This window comes from Perognathus longimembris, chromosome 3, assembly GCF_023159225.1.
Source record: "Perognathus longimembris pacificus isolate PPM17 chromosome 3, ASM2315922v1, whole genome shotgun sequence".
Classification (NCBI taxonomy): Eukaryota; Metazoa; Chordata; class Mammalia; order Rodentia; family Heteromyidae; genus Perognathus; species Perognathus longimembris.
The window spans coordinates 85,673,442-85,692,785 of record NC_063163.1 but is presented as its reverse complement, the minus strand read 5'-3'; the positions used below and the strand labels follow the sequence as shown (position 1 = coordinate 85,692,785).

The window sequence follows — 19,344 nt, the reverse complement described above, 5'->3', positions numbered from 1 at the left end:
GAACTCATGGCCTCCAGCAAGCCTCTATTGTCTTCAGCTACTCTTCCAGCCTTGCTTTTTAGAGATAGTCTCATGGGCTTCTTTGCCCAGGATAGCTTTGAACCTCAATCTACAAGGTCTCAGGCTTCTGAGTAGCTAGGATTACAGGTGACAGTCTACTGACAAGGAGCTTTTCTTTTTCTTCCTTCATGGACCCATTCAGATCATACTTAACTTTTCCACTAACAGCTGGTACCACTTGAGCCACACTTCTTATGCTTTATTATTTTCTTCATTTACATATCTATTTCATACAATACAAGTTAAATTTCCTTATCTGAAATGCTTGAGTCTCACACTCTTTATAGAGTTTCAGATTTTCCCTAATTCCTGACACTCAAGTTTACCATTCATTTGTGTTTCACATATAGTTTACATACCTACGCAGAAGGTAATCTTCTCTGGGCCTACATCTGGAATTGATGCAGCCAGGCGCTAGTAGCTCAAACCTGTAATCCTAGCTACTCAGGAGGCTGAGATCTGAGGATCACCGTTCAAATCCAGTCAGGGCAGAAAAACTACCATGAGGCTCTTATCTCCAATAAACTACTCCAAAAAGCCAGAAGTGGTGCTGTGGCTCAAGTGGTAGAACACCAGCCTTGAACAAAAAGAGGCTCAGGGACAGTGCCTAGGCCCTGAGTTCAAGCCCCTGGCCCAGCAAAAAAGAAAGAACTCTGCACCTGTCCCATCATGCTGGCACTCAAAGAGTTTCAAACTTTGCTGTTAGACCAGGTTTTCCACTTAGGGCAGCTCAATCACCAACAACAAATAATAATCTCAGAATAAGAGGTCAAGATCATATTTCAGTATAAATGTGATCAGGTGGACAAATATATAGGATTATCTACAATTCCATGCCTTTAATAGTTATAGAATATTAACAGTATATAGTATAATAGTATATACTATGAGGTTAAAGTCATTCAAGCCAGGTATCAGTGGCTTACTCCTATAATCCTAGTTACTCAGGAGTGTGAGATCTGAGGATCAGGGTTCAAAGACAGCCTGGGCAGGAAAGTCATGAGATTCTTATCTCCAATTAACCACTAAAAAGTGAGAAATGAAGCGGTGGCTCAAAGTGGTATAGAGTCCCAGCCTTGAGCAAAAAAGCCCAGAGATAGTGCTAGGCCCCAAGTTCAAGCCCCATGAGCACCACACGCACACACAAACACAGGTGCACATGCATGCACGCGCACACACACACACACAATTCAAAATGCCAATCCAATTAATAGAAAATTTACACAAATAAAGCTAGGCACTGTGGCTTACACCTGTAACACTGCTTCTCAAGAGGCTGAAGTCAGGATTGAAGTCTAAAAAATTCATGATAACTCTATCTCCACTTAACCAGCAAAACGCTGGACTAGAGGTACGGCTCCAAGTGGTAAGAGTACAGTATTGAGCAAGAAGCTGATCAAGAGCTTGAGAACCGGGCTGGGAATATGGCCTAGTGGCAAGAGTGCTTGCCTCCTACACATGAAGCTCTAGGTTCGATTCCCCAGCACCACATATATGGAAAACAGCCAGAAGGGGCGCTGTGGCTCAGGTGACAGAGTGCTAGCCTTGAGCAGGAAGAAGCCAGGGACAGTGCTCAGGCCCTGAGTCCAAGGCCCAGGACTGGCCAAAAAAAAAAAAGAGCTTGAGAACCTGAGTTCATGTTCCCACTACTGGTGCATATATATATATGTGTTTTTTTTTTAAACACAATATAAGAGCTTAAGCAGGGTGTTGGTGGCTCATGTTTATATTCCTAGCTACTCAGGAGGCTGTGATCTGAGAATTGTGGTTCAAAGCCAGCCCGGGCAGTAAAGTCCTTAAGGATCTTACCTCTAGGGGCTGAGAATATGGCTGAGTAGCAGAGTGCTTCCCTCGCGTACATGAAGCCTTGGTTTTGATTCCTCAGCACCACATATATAGAAAAAGGCAGAAGTGGCACTGTGGCTCAAGTGGTAGAGTGCTAGCCTTGAGCAAAGAAGGCAGGGACAGTGCTCAGGCCCTGAGTTCAAGCCCCAGGACTGGCAAAAAAAAAAAAAAAAAAAATCTTACCTCCAATTAACTATCACAAAACTGGAAGTGGCGCTGTGGCTCCAAGTGGTAGAGGACTAGCCTTGAGCAAAAAAACACTCAAGGATAGTACCCAGATCCCGAGTTCAAGTCCTAGGACTGACAATAATAATAACAAAAAAACATAAGTTTATATTACTTAAAAACACAGGCAGAAACAGATGGGATATAAATGACCAAGAGAAGCATGACGCGCTGTGCATTGGTAGCTCACACCTGTAATTCTAACAACTCGGGAAGCTGAGATCTGAGGATCAAGGTTCAAAGGCAGCCCAGGCAGGAAAGTCCAATGAACCACTAGAAAACCAGAAGTGGCGCTATGGCTCAAAGTGGCTGAGTACTAACCTTGAGCAAAAAAAGCTTGGGAACGGTGCCCAGACCCTGAGTTCAAGTCCCACAACCAATTAAAAAAAATAAAACAGCTGGGAAAGTAGCTTAATAGTAGAGTGCTAGCCTTGAGCAAAAGAAGCTCAGGGGCAGTGCCCAGGCCCCGAGTTCAAGCCCAAGGACTGGCAAAAATAAAAATAAAAAAACAAATAAAAGGAAAGTAAAAAAAAAAATTTAAAGAATTTTAAAAAGCATAACTTGTGTTTAATCTAAGTAACATGTGTTGAATCTAAGTAACTGGTACACAAGTGTTCATCATACCAGCCTATAGTCTATCCACTTTTGTATAACACCCCCCCCAAAAAAAAACCAGAAAAGAGAAAAGGCTCCTCTAGATATGATACAAGATACAATCCAAAACCAGATCCAAGCAAGCTCACTGACCTAGCTATGTATGTGCAGGAAACATGAGGACAATAAAATACCATAAGTTCACACATATTAGTTAAATCTAAAATATGGCAAATTTCAACAAAATTTCCAAAATATGGTGAGTTTTCACAAAATTTCCACAAACACATGGCAGGCTAAAAAGTCTGTGTGTGGAGGAGGAAAAGATACAGGGTTGGGGTGCAGTTCAGTCACAGAGCATTTGTTAGCATGTATGAAGCCCTGGGTACATAAAAAGTCAGGAATAGTGGTATACGTATGCAATCCCAGAACTCAGGAGGTTGAGGTGTGGACTGAAGAGTCTGAAGCCATCAAGTCATACACTGAAACTCTGAGTCAAAATACATACATAAATACATACATACACACACACACACACACACACACACACACACACACACACACACAGACTGGGAATGTGGCTTAGTGGTAGAGTGCTTGCCTACCATGCATGAAGGCCTGGGTTCCATTCCTCAGTACCACATAAACAGAAAAAGCTCGAACTAGCACTGTGGCTCAAGTGATAGAGTGCTAGCCTTGAGCAAAAAGAAGCCTTAGGGGACAGTGCTCAGACCCTGAGTCTCAAGCCCCTGGACTGGCAAAACAAAAACATACATACATACATACAGACAGACAGACACACATACACCACAAAAGCAATCTGCAAATCAAAAGTAATCAAATCGGGGCTGGGGATATAGCCTAGTGGCAAGAGTGCCTGCCTCGGATACACAAGGCCCTAGGTTCGATTCCCCAGCACCACATATACAGAAAACGGACAGAAGCGGCGCTGTGGCTCAAGTGGCGGAGTGCTAGCCTTGAGCGGGAAGAAGCCAGGGACAGTGCTCATGCCCTGAGTCCAAGGCCCAGGACTGGCCAAAAAAAAAAAAAAAAAAAAGTAATCAAATCAAGCCTGGCACTGATAGCACTGGTGGCTCACGCCTGCAATCACTGGAGGCTGAGATCTGAGGATCTTGATTCCAAGCTAGCCAGAGCAAGAAATTCTGTGACTCTTATCTCCAATAAGCTTCTCAGAAAAGGACAGAAGTCACACTGTGGCTCAAGTGTTAAGAGTGCTAGCTAACCTTGAGCACAAAGAGGCTCAGGGACAGACATCCAGGCCCTAATTTCAGGCCCCAGGACTGGTAAAAAAAAAAAAAAAAAAAATTTAAAGTAAGCCGGGTGCCAGTGACTCACGCCTGTCATCCTAGCTATTCAGAATGCTGAGATCTGAGGATCATTCTTTGAAGCCAGCCTGGGCAAAGTCCCTGTGCAACTCTTATCTCCAATTAAGCACTCAAAAAACATTAAGTGGTGCTGTGGCTCAAATGAGTACTTGCCTTGAGCTCAGGGAATGCACCAGGCCCTAAGTTCAAGCTCCACAGCTGACAAAAAAAAAAAAAAAAAGTAATTAAATTAGAAATCAGGTTGGAGCTCAAGCTTGCAATACTTCGACTCCTATTTCTAATTAAGTACCAAACAGAAGTAGAGCTATGGCTCAACTGGAAAAGCACTAACTGGAAGAGCACTAGCTTTGAGTGAACTCAAATAGCTTTGAGTGAAAAAAGTTGGAGACCCTAAGCTCAAGCCCCAGTCCCAGCACACAATAAAAAGAAAAAGAAAGAAAAGAAAAAGTATTAGGAACAAACAGAGGCTGGGGTACAGTCACAGGGTAGAGCCCAATGGTGGCACTCAGTATAAATGACCCTTGATTTGATGATACCCAGCACAGAAGGGAACAAACAAAGGAAGAAGAGAAGAAAGGATAAAAACAAACACAAGTAGATCTCCATCTGGTGCCCACCCTGCAGCAATGGTGAAGTAAGGCTGATCAGCAGAGCCATGATTCTCAACAGAGAGACCACTATAGGCCAAAAATGCAAAGTAAAGAGAACACTAGCAGGAACTGAGCCAAGAAGAACTTGCCCACTCACTCAAACATCCAAACACCTACTCTGTGCAAGCACAGATCCAGGAACAAGAGTACAGTAGAGTCAAAGCTCCTGCCTTGATAGTTCCCAGATAAAATATATAAGGCACAGTAAAGTTTCTTCCCTTTTTTTTTTTTGGTTGGTCATAGGGCATTAACTCTGGGCTGGGACACTGTCCCTGAGCTTTTTTGTTGTTTTGCCAGTCCTGGGCTTTGAACTCAGGGCCTGAGCACTGTCCCTGACTTCTTTATGCTCAAGGTTAGCACTCACCCATTTGAGCCACAGGGCCACTTCTGGCCATTTTCTATATATGTGGTGCTGAGGAATTGAACCCAGGGCTTCATGTATACGAGGCAAGCACTCTTGCCACTAGGCCATATTCCCAGCCCCTGGCTCTGGCTTCTTTTTGCTCAAGGCACTCTACCACTTGAGCCACAGCACCACTTCTGGCTTTTTCTGTTTATGTGTTGCTGGAGAATGGAACCCAGGGCTTCAGGCATGTTAGGCAAATACTCTATCACTAAGCCACATTCCCAGCCCCTCTGGGCTTTTTTGATCAAAGCTAGAGGCACAGTGCCACTTTGGGTTTTCTGGTGGTTAATTAAAGAATCTCACAGAATTTCCTGCCTAGGCTGGCTTCGAACTGTGATCCTCATGTCTCAGCCTCCTGAGTATCTAGGATTACAAATTGAGCCACTGGCACCTGGTTAGAATTTCAACTTCTGATAATTAGCGATCTTGCCCCCTACAATGGAGACACATTTATACAATAATTATCACTTTTTCTTAAGTGCTGGAAATGAATCCGAGGCCTCACACATGCTAGGCAAGCAATCCACCACTCAGATACAACATTGGCCCCTAGGAATTCAAATTTAACTGAACTCCCAACAGCCTAACTTAGAAAAATGTTTCCTCACTCTTTTTGTCTCTACAGCAGTAACTACTCTCCACATCATCAACCATGTTATATTCTACATTGCAATGCCTTACATACACATTAACTCAGAAGTTTCTTAAAGCAATCCTTGCCTTCAATAATGGAATACATTCTAGTATTTTCTATTCATTTTCCTTTTTCTAAAAATGCTTTGTCATGAACCACTACAGTGATTTCACAATACAGTAAGGGGTCATGACCTGCAATTTGAAAAATACTTAGATATGAAAAGTAATTTAACCATGTCTTTCCCACTAATGAAGCACACTGTACTGTAAACAGCAAGGCCCTTGGGCTCAAATTTTTAAGCTCTTGCCTTTTCTGAAGCTCTCCTCATAACTTCCCAGCACACTCAGTTTCTCACTGCCTCTAAAAGTTCCATCTTACCCACTTACTAACAATCAAAAGGCACTTAAACCTGACATCTTCAATTCCTGATTTCCAAGTGTGTTCAATAATAAAGACCATGAGCCCCAGAAGAAAAATGTACTACTTGGCTCAAAAAATAGCTACTTAAAAAAATTAAACTACAACCATGATTAATCTTAACTACTTCTAGTTCTTTTCAATGATTTACAAAAGCATTATGAGAAGTTGCAACAAAAACTTACGTTTGGCAGGGCACTAGTGGCTCGTGCCTATAAACCTAGCTACTCAGGAGGATGAGATCTGAGGATCGCAGTTCAAAGCCAGCCCAGGTAGTAGAGTCCTCATGAGAATCTAATCTCCGATTAACCTCTCAAAAAAAAAAAAAAAAGTGGCACTGTGGCTCAATTGGTACAGCAAAAACCTTGAACACAAAAAGCCTCAGGGGCAATATCCAGGCCTTGAGTTCAAGACCAAAACAGGCACCAAAAAAAAAAAAAAAAAGCCAGAAGTGGATCTGAGGCTCAAGTGGTAGAGCACTAGCCTTGAGCAAGAAAGCTCAGGGACTGCATCCAGGCTCTGACATCAAGCACCAGGACAAGCACAAAAAAATAAAACAATACGCTCATTAGCAACATGGCTAGTCTCTTCACAACATCTTCAGGAGGATATCAGCTGAGGGTGCTACACTTCATAGAGACACCACAAGACTGGGAATGTGGCGTGGTAGAGTCCTTGCCTAGCATGCATGAAGCCCTAGGTTCAATTCCTCAGTACCACGTAAACAGAAAAACCTGGAAGTGATAGTGTGGCTCAAGGGGTAGAAGACTAACCTTGAGAGCAAAAGAAACTCAGGGGCAGTGTCCAGGCTCTAAGTTCAAGCCCAGGTCTAGCAAAAAAAAGATACCATAGTATTTATAATTATATTACAAACGAAAAGACTCCATTGTAATATGACATCTTATTCAGTTAGCATACAAAAAAAGGCAAGACAAAGTCAAGGTTCTAAAAGATAACCTGAGGGCTGGGAATATGGCCTAGCAGCAAGAGTGCTTGCCTCGTATACATGAAGCCCTGGGTTGGATTCCTCTCAGCACCACATATATAGAAAACGGCCAGAAGTGGCGCTGTGGCTCAAGTGGCAGGGTTGCTAGCCTTGAGCAAAAAGCCAGGGACAGTGCTCAGGCCCCAGGACTGGCAAAAAAAAAAGATAACCTGAAGGGCAAGGACTGTATGTGCCTATAACTTAGTCTCCATGGGTACATTTTCTAGGAAAATAGTCCCCACTTTAGAAGTCTAACATGTAGGAGGCAAAGCATCATTGGAAGAAATAATACTGCGCTTTCTTTTATCATAACGCTTTTGCACAACAGACAGCTGGAGTGAGCGCTTAAACCCTAGGTGAGAGCCACAGGTGACCTAGACAAGCTTCCCAAATCCCCAGGCACCAGTAGGTAGGCTTGCTGAAAAATTGTCCTCAACCCCATTGAGGCTGTCATCCCAAAGAGCTATACAAATTTGTTTAGAACTGTCTATACAATATCAAAATACTATTATCACCTCCCCAAAACAAAGTTACAATCCTAAGAAAAAAATTCTTCTAAAACCTTTCAAGGTGGGGCTGGGAATATGGCCTAGTGGGTAGAGTGCTTGCCTTGCATACATGAAGCCAGATGTGGCGCTATGGCTCAAGTGGTAGAGTGCTAACCTTGAGCAAAAAGAAGCCAGTGAGTTCAAGCCCCAGGACTGGTCAGGAAAAAAAAAAATTATTTCAAGGTAAACACACTCTAATATGTTGAGATTATGATGAAAAATAAATTGTTCTAGCCAGGTAATAGTGGCTCAGAAGTCTGTAATCCTAGCTACTCGGGAGGCTGAGATCTGAGGATTGTGGTTCAAAGCCAACCCAAGCAGAAAAGGCCATGAGATTCTTATATCCAATAAACCACTCAGGAAACTGGAAGTGGTGCTGTGGCTCAAAGTTGCCTTGAGCTGAAGAGCTCAGGGACAGCACCCAGGCCCAGCAGCATTCAAGCCCCAGGACTGACCAAAGACAAAATAAAACTCAGATCCTCCTATAAGTGAAAACATATGGCTATTAAATAGCTATATGAGTTTATATCCTCCATGTAAACTTGTAACTTCCTAATAAAGAAACAAAAAATATAAGTTTAGCCAAAGTATAAACACCACAACCAATGTTTACACTGCTTCAGAATGCAAACTCTCTAACCATAGAATTCCTTTTTTTCTTTGACAAGCATAGATAAGCAATTTTGGGGTTTTGCCACATCTTCAAAAGCGTATTTTGCAAGCTTATAATCACCAAAAAATCTAAAGTGGAGTTGTGGCTCAAGTGGTAGAGCCCTAACCTTGAGCACAAAAACTCAGGGACAGTGTCCAAGCCCCAGAACCAAAACCAGAACTAAGTGTATTTTCCTCAGGAACTTTTGTTTTGTTGGGTTTTGCTGTCTGTCCCGTCCCACCCCCACCCCCACCCCCACCCCCACCCCCACCTTCCTGGGGCTCTGTCCCTGAACTTCTTTTGCTTAAGGCTAGCACTCTACCACTTGAGCCACAGCCCATTTCTGGCTTTTTCTGTTTGTGTTGCTGGAGAATGGAACCCGGGGCTTCATACATGCTAGGCAAGGACTCTACCACTAAGCCACATTTCCAGCCCTTCTTCAGGAACTCAAATTAACACTACCCACCCCCCAAAAGCCAAAGCCTCTTATTAATAGGCATCTACAATTTATCTCTAATGATGTAAGTATCAATTAACCTTTTGATCTAACTAGAATGGTATAAACAGTGTATCACTCCCCATATAAGAGAATGAGTTGACAAAGGATGAGACAACTTAAATTAAAAAATCAGGCCATGATTGACTACAGATAAAAAGTAAGTATCGGGGCTGGGGATATGGCCTAGTGGCAAGAGTGCTTGCTCCATATACATGAGGCCCTGGGTTCAATTCCCCAGCACCACATATATAGAAAATGGCCAGAAGTGGCGCTGTGACTCAAGTGGCAGAGTGCTAGCCTTGAGCAAAAAGAAGCCAGGGACAGTATTCAGGCCCTTATTCCAAGTCCCAGGACTGGCCAAAAAAAAAAAAAAAAAGTAAGTATCTAGAGCCAGGAGCCAGTGGCACCTGTAATCCTAGCTACTCAGGAGGCTAGCTACTCCAGCCACGGCAGGAAAGTCCATGAGACTTTTATCTCCAATTAACCACCAGAAAGCCAAAAGCGGTGCTGTGGCTCAGGTGGTAGAGTGCTAGCCTTGAGCTGAAGAGCTCAGAAACAGCATCCAGGCCCAGAGTTCAAGCCCCTTGACACACACACACACAAACACACAAAAAAATGCCCAAATCTTTGCTTAACTATTACCTTTTCATTAATGGTTCCTCTATTCCACTTAAAAGTGAAACCCATTCCCTCCCCATACATTCATTGCTAATTTAAATTTTTGATTGCTGTTTGCCTCTCTACATTAGAACATAAACTTTAGAGCAGAGTGTGGGGGCTGGAGCAAGAGGATCATGAATTCAAGGCCAGCCTGGGCTATAGGGAGACTGTGAAGATGGATGGATGGAGGTAAATAGGAAGGTAGGTAGGTAGGTAGGACAGACACTCCAGGAGAGCATGTCTTATTTATGAATATAACCCAAGAACCTACCCCTGCCTTCTGCACAGATTTTCAATACATTTATGCCAAGTGTAGATATTTAAGTCTCTTTCACAAGATATTTAGAGATGAATGCTTCAATGACATTTACATGGAAGCATGATGAACTACAACAGTTTCTAAGTTGGACCGCCTCAAGAGGAAGAAACAATAGAAGTACCAAGCTGAAGATCAAAGTTTTCAAGAGGTAGGGGAGGCCTGAGGCCCTGGATTTCATCTGTAGTGTCACAAAAACTAAAAAAATTAAAAACCAAGTATTTGTTCACACAATATTCTGTACCCAAAGAATTTTTTTTTTTGGGGGGGTGGGGTCAGTCATAGGGCTTAAACTTCGGGGCCCAGGCGCTGGACCTGACCTCTTTAGCTCAAAACTTGTGCTCTACCAGTTGAGCCACAGCAACACTTCTGGTTTTCTGAGTGATTTATTGGAGCCAAGAGTCTCACAGCCTTTACAGCCTGGGTTTGCTCTGCTGCAATCCTCAGATCTCACCCTCCTGAGTAGGTAGAATTACAGGCGTGAACCACCAGCATGGGCCCTTTTACTGAAATTTTTAATGTTTAGTTTTGAAACAAGGGCAATAAAAAGTCAGGCATGATAGTGCACTTTCAAACCCTGCACCCAGGAGGCTGAGACAGAAAGGTCTTGGGTTTAAGGAAAGACTAAACCACAGAGCAAGAAAGTGTCTTGAAAAAAATACACATATATATTAAGAAAGAACAGAGGAGGGACTGTGGAAAGGAAATAGATGGAATAACCAAGGATTAATACTAACAGTGCCATAAAATTACACACAAGTTAGTATCTTGGCTATAGGTTAGCAACTTTCAGGTGGAGGAGAGAGCATGGAGGGAGAGGTTTAGAAAAAAATTTAAAAAAAACCCTGGGGCTGGGAATGTGGCATAGTAGGAGAGTGCTTGCCTAGCATGCATGAAGCCTTGGGTTCGATTTCTCAGTACCATATACACAGAAAAGGGTGGAAGTGGAGCTATGGCTCAAGAGGCAGAGTTCAAGCACCAGGACTCACAAAAAAGAAAAGGTAAAAATCAAATGTAAGCTCTGGTGGCTCCTGCTGTAATCTTAGCTACTCAGGAGGCTGAAGCCAACCGAGGCAGAAAAAAGTCCTCAAGACTCCCAGTTAGAAAACCAGCAAAAGGCTGGCAGGTAAAGACACTGATCAAGTGGTAGAGCTCCAACCCAAGCGAGCAAGCATAAGGCACTGAATTCAAACCACAATAGCAAAAGAGGGGAAAAGAGGGAGAGAATTGAGGGATTTAGTCAGGCATGAGGATGCGTGACTGTAATCCCAGCACTGGAAAGGCAGAGCAGAAGGGTTACAAGCCAGCCCCTGCTCCACAGCAAATTTGAAAATTGAGATTACACTTTTTTCCTAGAGTAAAATAGTCAGGTGTACACAATATTACTTCTGAAAGTACTTTTAGAAAACTGACATAAGGGCTGGGAATATGGCCTAGTGCACAAGTGCTTGACTCGTATACATGAAGCACTGGGTTCGATTCCCCAGCACCACATATATTGAAAACAGCCAGAAGGGGCACTGTGACTCAAGTGGCAGAGAGCTAGCTTTGAGCAAAAAGAAGCCAGGGACAGTGCTCAGGCCCCGAGTCCAAGGCCCAGGACTGGAAAGGAAAAAAAAATAACCGGACATAAGTCAGATGTTACTTGAATGAAATATGACAGACTTTAAAGCACATTTTCTTTCTTTACCTCGCTCCCAGAATCTTATTTTAATTGCTGGGACAAGACAAATGAGGACATCCTAAAAACTATAACTAATTTACAAAGAATCTAGTAAGGTGACTAAGGTCTGAAAACAATTCTGCAAAAAATATTAACTAAAGATCTGCATAGAAATTTTAATGAATCCAAAGCATAAGTTTCACTCACAGTATCAAGAAAAGAGTACAAGTTATGCTCCAACTAAAAGGACTCAAAGCACGGAAATCTCTAGTTTTCATTTTTGTGAAGCCTCAAGAAACAGAAAGACCCCATGGGAATAAAACATCCCAACTTTATGGTCCAGAAAACTGTGCTGGAACAAAATTTATCTCATTTGTATGCCTAAGGACAACCAATGCAACTTTAATAGATCTTAGCTTCAGTTTTTAATATTTGAATAAGTGCGTCTGCAAGATAGTTCTTTGATGCCTAAGAGAAAATAGAATGCATCTTTTGTTATGAAAGTTACATTTTATTTTTTTCAGTTTTCACTAAACACCACAAAGAAAAGGGAGTTGGATGATTCAGAGTGAAAGACCCATCTATTTTAACGAGGTGGCCTGAGTGGTCTTGCCAGTGGTTTCAGAGGAAGAACCAAGAACCCAGCAGAATTCCTTAAAATATGGATTCCTCTCGATAGTTAACTTTTCCTTGGGCCACCGCTGGGGCTTGGACTCCACTGTCCCTGACTTCTTGGCTCAAGGCTAGCACTCTACCTCTAGAGCCACAGCGCCACATCTGGCTTTTGTATATGTGGTACTGAGGAGTCGAACCCAGGGCTTCATGCATGGTAGACAAGCACTTTACCACTAAGCCACATTCCCAGCCCTCCATAGTTAACTTATAAACGAAAATCCCTCGGAAAATGACTGCTGAGGATGGATTTCTTTAAACTCCGTGGACTAAAATCCCCACGTCTCGCCTTAGGAAACCCTGGAGGTCAGAGTGCCGAGGGAGGACCCTGGCCGGTCACCGGCCATTGCCCACCTAGAGCCTAGGCCCAAGGCAGGCTGGCTGGTGGCGCGCGGTGGCCTGGGGGCGCAGGGGACGGACTCGCGTGCCCTTGGAACGCGCCCGCGCTTCCCCAGGTTAAGGGCACAGGCCACAATGGAACAGAGTCCCTCTATTGGCATTTGCTTCTCCATTTGAACACTAAGCGTTTTCTTAGTCCGTGAAACACGAACTGACAACCACCCCACCCCCCCGCAGGCCTCCCGCACTCACACTCCGGAGTCAGCCCGGTCAGCGGGACAACACCCCGGCCTCCAACTCCCACCGCCGCGGGCCGGGAGGACGCGAGCGGAGCGGGCCCGAGGCCGCACCTGCACCTCCACCTCCGGAGACCCCCGCCGTGCGTCCCGCCGCAACACCTCGCCGCCAGAAAGCTCAGAAACTAGGGCGGGGGTTGGGAGAAAATGCGCAGCGAGCCGACTCCCCGCCGCCCTCGCCCACCACAATGCACCGGCGCCCTGACCACTGCACGGCAATGCGGCTCGGCCACCGCCGCGCCCCGGAGGCCCGGCGGGGTGGGAGGGAGGCCGCGAGGTGACCCGGCGCTCCCGCCCCTGCCCTCGGCGGGGGAGGGCGGCACGCTGCGGAGACGGCACCCGGCGCCACCCGGCGCGAGTTCGGGAGCCCCCGCCACCTCCGCGGGGGAGGGGAGCCGGGGCCGCTGCCCACCCACCTCGTCCGTGCTACCGCCGGCCCCGGACACGGAGGGGGATGGTGGAGGACACAGGGTAACGACCCGGGCGGGCCGGGCACGGGGGACACTCTCCTAACTTCCCCTCCCTCCCTCGACCGAGTCCCAACATAGGGCGAGGCCGGAACGCTCATGTTCCAGACCGGAGTGGGGGTGTTGCGGACACTGCGTCCCCCACGCCAGCGGGGACTGGAGGAGCTTAAAGGAGGTGGAAATGGGGCTGGAGACTACGGAGCCTCGCGCTGCCGGCTGCAACCAGGGTCCCTCCATCTTGACCGTTTGGGGGAGGGGACCCCGCCTGACACCCACGGAGAGGCCCCGCCGCCCCCACCCCGGGCGCCGCTCCAGCTGCCGCAGGCCCCCGGCCCGCGCTCCGGCCGGCGGGTCACGGGGCGGGCCGGCGGTGCGGGCCGCAGGGTAAGGGCCGCGAGGCCCCGACTCGGCCAGGCCAGGAGCCGGGGAGGGGGCTGGGGCGCCGACACCCACCTGCCCAAGCCGGGCCGCCCTCCGCCTGCGCCGACCGCCGCGGAGGAGGAGGACGTGGAGGCCGCGGCCGAGGACGAGGAGACCGAGGACGGGGCCGGCGCGGCGGCGGGCGACGTGAGGAGGCCGGGACCGCCGCCGGGCTTGCGGGCACTGGCGGCCGCGGGCGGCGGTGGCGGCGGCGGCTGCTGCGGCGGCTGCTGCTGCTGGGGCTTCAGCGACATGGCGAGCGGCCCATGCACCGGCTCGCACGCCGGGCGGGGAAAGCCGGGGGCCGGGCGCGCCGAGACGACGCCGGAGCGCGGCGAGGACGCGCGGGCGCCGAGCGGGGCGGCGCGGGGCGGCGCAGCCGGGGGGGCGAGGGGCAGGAGGAGGACGACCAAGGGGCGGGGAGGCCCGCCGAAGCCGAGGAGCCGCGGGGAGCCGGGCAGAGACGCGCCGCTGCCGTGGCCGTTGCTACCAAAACAGTCTGAGGCGGAGGGGGGCGAGCGCGGCCCGCGGGGAGGGGGGCCGGGGCCGCGCGGGGGAGGGGCGGCGGAGGGATACGCGGCCGTGCCGTCCCGCTCGCCGCGCCGCGCTGTCCGCGGGAGCGAGCGCCGCCCGGGACAGCCGCAGGCGGCGGCGGTGACGGCACGGCGACGAGGTCCAGGGGCCGCCTCGGGACCCCTAGGAGCTGCGGCCCCCGAGTGCATCGAAGCCGGCCACGTCAAGGCGCTGAACTCGGAGATGCGGGATTGGGGACTCTTTACCGGAAGTCGGAAGGCTCCGGCGGAAGTAGAACGTGAGGCGGTCCAGGGCCCGGGAGGGACACGTGAGAAGCGGGCGCCGCGCCGGGCCGCGTTCGCGCGGGTCGGGTTTGGGCTGAGCAGTCAGGCCTGCAGGGATCCGCCCTCCGTGAGGCGGGCCTGCCCTTCGGGGAGGGCGTGGCGGGCTTTCCCCGGTCTCCCGTGCCCCCGGGGCCGGCCTGGCGAGTACGGAGCGGTCGTTGTGAGCGGCCCGCTGCCCCACGTTCTCCTTCAGCGTCCTCCGCTTGCTCGGAGGACCTCGTTTGCCCCCCCGACCTGATGCAACCCCGAGCGGGGCCTGCGGGCGCCATCGGAACGGGGACTAAGGCCCGCGACGTGCGGAGCACCACGAACCGGACCTGCCAGGAAGGACGCGGCATGGTCCCTACACCGCCCCCGTTGCCTTTGTGTCCCCAACGCCTGGCACACAGTAGGTCCCCCAGTGTCACCGCGAGTGTCCTGGCCGAGATTGGAACTGAGCCACTCACTCCCCCTCCCCGGGGCCACTTCCAGCTGAGTAACTTTCCTCCACTTTTTCCACCCCAGCAACAATACCCTAAAAAGTCTTTGGGGCACCTGACCTTCATTTGAACCCACTTTCCCTCACTTGAACTTCTTTTTCCTCATTCATGAGACTGAAAAGGAAATGACGTGATTGGTAGAGCTGTGGGTAAATGGGGGTCTCACTTTGCATAAATGGGGTCTCTTTCAGTTGCAGCCAAACAGAACTCACAAAAATGTGAACTTTAGACCCTGATCCCTTTAGAAGTTTTACTTTAACTTATGAGAGCCAGCCGCTCAGTAGTGTTTTCAACTTTAGTCTTTTAAAAAGTGAAATTACTTCAGGAAATAAGGGGAGGGGACACCAAAATTCCCCCACAGTGTGTGAGATTTGTCCAGATAAAAGACCTAGAAAGACTTTTAAGTGATTAAACCAGAAGTCTGCAAGAGATTTGTCCAGATAAAAGACCTAGAAAGACTTTTAAGTGATTAAACCAGAAGTCTGCAATTAAAATGAAAAATTGGAATTAAGTTAACCTGCAAGGCAAGTTAAAAACGAAAGAAAAGATTGATTCTTGCATTCAACAAGCATTGGAAAAGCAGGAACTCAGAAACCATCTTTATTTCCCAGCTACAGGAAAAGGTAGACTGAGAGGAGAAAGATGGTATTCCTTTTAAGTTACCAAACATAAAAAAATAAATTAGCCTAGAGGAAATTGGAACTAAAAATCCAGATAAGGAAAACAAACAAAAAATAGATTTGTGTTTGTACAATCACTCTCAGATTTAATGATTTGATTGTTATTGCTGAGTCCAAGTTCCAAACACAGGAGATGAAAAAAAGACCTGCCAAAAGTCCAAAATGATACAGCTGAACGTAATTTCATTTAGGCTGAAAAAACTCAAGTTTTAATCGACTATTATTGGGAAACAAAGTTAACAATCTTACTAAGGCATAAATTATATACTATGAATGAAATTCACACATGAACACACACACCAAGTACTAAGAATTGAACTCTGGGCCTTGCACTTGCTAGACAGGCACTCTTAACAGCTGAGCCACTGTACCAAACCTCTGCATGTGTTTACTGGTCCTGGGACTTGATCTCAGTGCCTAGGCACTATCCCTGAGTGTCTCTGTGCTCAAGACTAGTGCTTTACCCCTTGAGCCACAGCTCAAGGCTTTTTCTGTTTGTGGTACTGTGGAATCAAACCCAGGGCTTCATGCATCTTAGGCAAGCACTCTACTACTAAGCCACATTCCCAGCCCTGTGTTTATTTTTTTGAGATAAGGTCTCACTTTATGCCCAAGTGGGCTTGGACAACCATCTTCCTATTTGTGATCTCAGCTGGGATGATAGAATTGTCCTTCACCACCCAGCCCTTGGTTAAAATGGAGGGTTAAACTTTTTTTTTTTTTTTAACCCAAACTGACCTCAAACAATGATAGCTCAGATTGCAGGCTGGGGCCACTGCTCCTATCTGAAAGTCACCCATTTTATGTGCCATATAATGAGTCTCAGTACATTCCCAGACATCCAGTATGCCCATTTACAATTACATCTGGTTATCATTCTCAGACCCAGTCAATCACTAACCTGTTTTCTGTATGAACATAGGCTTGTCTGTTCTTCATATTTCATATAAATGGAATCTTACTACAGGTGGCCTCTTGTGTCTGCCTTCTTTCACTGAACATATTGGTTTTGTTGTTTATGTGTTGTGTTCTGTATCAGTGTTTCATTCCTTATCATTGCTGAATAGTACTTCACTGTGTAGACGTGTTTGTGTCCCTACTTGCCACTTGATTAGACTTTGATGGTGTCACTTTCTCTCTTTGCTATTATGAACAATGTTGGTGTGGAACATTTGTGAATGTATGTCACATAACCATGTGAATGTATGTTCTAGGTCCATTTGTAGTGTCTCAAGTAGGCTCCAACAAAAGGAATTATTGGGTGCTAAACTTACTTATTTTTACTTTTTCCAAGGATACTGTGTAATTTTCTTTCTTTTTTTTTTTAAGTTGGTCATGGGGCTTGAACACAGAGCCTGGGCACTGTCCCTGAGCTCTTATGTTCAAGGCTAGCACTCATCACTTTGAGCTACAGCACCACTTTCAGCTTTTGAGTGATTAATTGGAGATAAGAGTTTCACAGTGACTTTTCTGCCCCCCAGCTGGCTTTGTCCTTAGCTCTCAGCCTCCTGAGTAGGATTACAGGTGTGAGCCACCAATGCCCAGCTACTGTGTCACACCAAATATTTTCATGGTAGAACTTGATATAGGAGGATCTCAGTCCAAGGCCAAAAGCACCAGAGCAAAGCATGAGACTGTATCTCAGATAAAAAATAAACTAGACTGGGAATATGGCCTAGTGGCAAGAGAGCTTGCCTCCCATACATGAAGCCCTAGGTTCAATTCCCCAGCACCACATATACAAAAAACAGCCAGAAGTGGCGCTGTGGCTCAAGTGGCAGAGTGCTAACCTTGAGCAAAAAGAAGCCAGGGACAGTGCTCAGGCCCTGAGTTCAAGCCCCAGGACTGGCAAAAAAAAAAAAAAGCAAAAAGGGCAGTGACTTGGCTCAAGTGGTAGAGCTCTTCCCTAGCAAGTACAATACCCTAAGTTCAAATCCCAATACTAGGGGGGAAAAAATGAAAATCAAGATATCTTCTACCAACAATGGAATCCCAGCACTTGTACAGGCTGAGGCAGGACAATTGTGAGTTCAGGGCCAGCTTGGCTACATAGACAATGTTATAGAATTTAGAAGAAAAAAAAAAAAGCAGGGAGAAACACTCTCAGACCTAGGAATTTAATCCTAAGGATCCTTTACTTGCTATCTGATTGTCAGTGGTACACAACAAAGCACATGACCATGTTATTCGCCTGTGAAGTTTCAGGACTTCAGTGATTAGTCAGAGCTCAGCATCTAGAGATGACAAACTACAAGGCAGATATACCAAGAATGATTTCAACTGCATAGGCTCCTGTCACATGACTCAATCCCTAGCAATGCATTCTTTTGCAATCATTTCTTTTCAGCTTGCTCTGTTTTGTGTTTAATGTAGTATAATACATTATTCACTCAATGGTCTTGATTTCACTTTCAGAAGCAAGAAAATTAATTTAAATCAAAACTAACTTGCACCCTCCAAAAAAAAAATCCATCCTCTTCAAGTTTTATATGGACCAATCATCTTAGGGAAAAAAAAAGAGCAGATGTAATTTCAAAAATAGAACCATAGCTAATTACACCAATGTTTTCTTTTCCAACGATGGTTATACAGAATTCTTAGAGACTAATCTATCTGTAGACACTCCAGGAATCCCAAAAGACCGAAAACAAGAAAAGGAAAGAAGGAAACTATGTAGGGTAGGGCTTCCAGGAAGGTATTTATTATATCTATATACCTTCTCATAACTTTGAGGGGGTGTGGAAAATTAGTCAAGAACACAGCAACATTATTTGAAAAGCTTTGAGGTGATCTGGTACCCCACCTGAGCAAACTTCTGGTCATTAAAGTTGCTTGTGGGACTGAATAAAGATGCAGTAACATCATTCTCACGGCAAAGCTGGATGCCAGCAGAAACAGGCATAGAAGAAAGAACCATTTATTCTTCATTGGAATTGCTTGGGCTGTGCAAAGGCAAAAATGTAAAGAAATATGAGTCTTTTGCATTTCCTCCTTGCCTTTTCTCAAGAATCCATGAAAAGTGGATGGTTGGATGGTTTGGGGGGGTACACAGTTGGGGCATAGAATACAGGAGGGGAGTCTAATTGGACTTGTTTATGTAGATTCAGACCATTCTCTTGCTTCAGCTCTCCTATTTGCTCAAATACCTGTTTTGCAAAATAGGGCAGAGTTAGAGAACCAGGTAAAAGTGCAGAGCTGTGTATAGATAGCATTTATCTGCACCAACTCCATCTTTCAGTCAGCCTCACCACCTGCTGCTGACTCTTCCCCTTTGTTCCTCTGAGAGGGGCTGCTGCTGGATATCTTGTGCACAGTGGCCAAGGGCGCAGCTTTTGACATTTCTACATAAGTTTTCAGCCAGAACTGGCAATGTGGCTGAGTGGTAGAGTGCTTGCCTAGCATTCATGAAGCCCTGGGTTTGATTCCTCAGTACCACATAAACATAAAAAGCTGAAGTGGCTCTGTGGCTCAAAGGGTAAAGTAGTAGCTTTGAGCAAAAGAAGCTCAGGGGGCTGGGGATATAGCCTAGTGGGGATATAGCCGAGTGCCTGCCTCGGATACACGAGGCCCTAGGTTCGATTCCCCAGCACCACATATGCAGAAAACGGCCAGAAGCGGCGCTGTGGCTCAA

General features: G+C 46.6%; 1 protein-coding gene across 11 annotated transcripts in view; it reads right to left on the bottom strand.

Annotated features, from left to right (window-relative positions):
* Nucleotides 1-14,235, bottom strand: part of Atxn2 (ataxin 2) — a 78,435-nt gene extending 64,200 nt beyond the window's left edge. For 3 of the 11 annotated variants that reach the window (XM_048342933.1, XM_048342938.1, XM_048342934.1), the window contains exon 1: nucleotides 13,731-14,232. In XM_048342933.1, the coding sequence (XP_048198890.1) occupies nucleotides 13,731-13,951 (221 nt within the window). In that variant the 5' untranslated portion in view covers nucleotides 13,952-14,232. Of the gene's footprint in view, nucleotides 1-13,226; nucleotides 13,609-13,730 lie in introns of those variants that run through there. The other 8 variants (XM_048342936.1, XM_048342937.1, XM_048342939.1 and 5 more) reach the window with 6 other exon arrangements.
* Nucleotides 14,236-19,344: the final 5,109 nt, after the last annotated feature.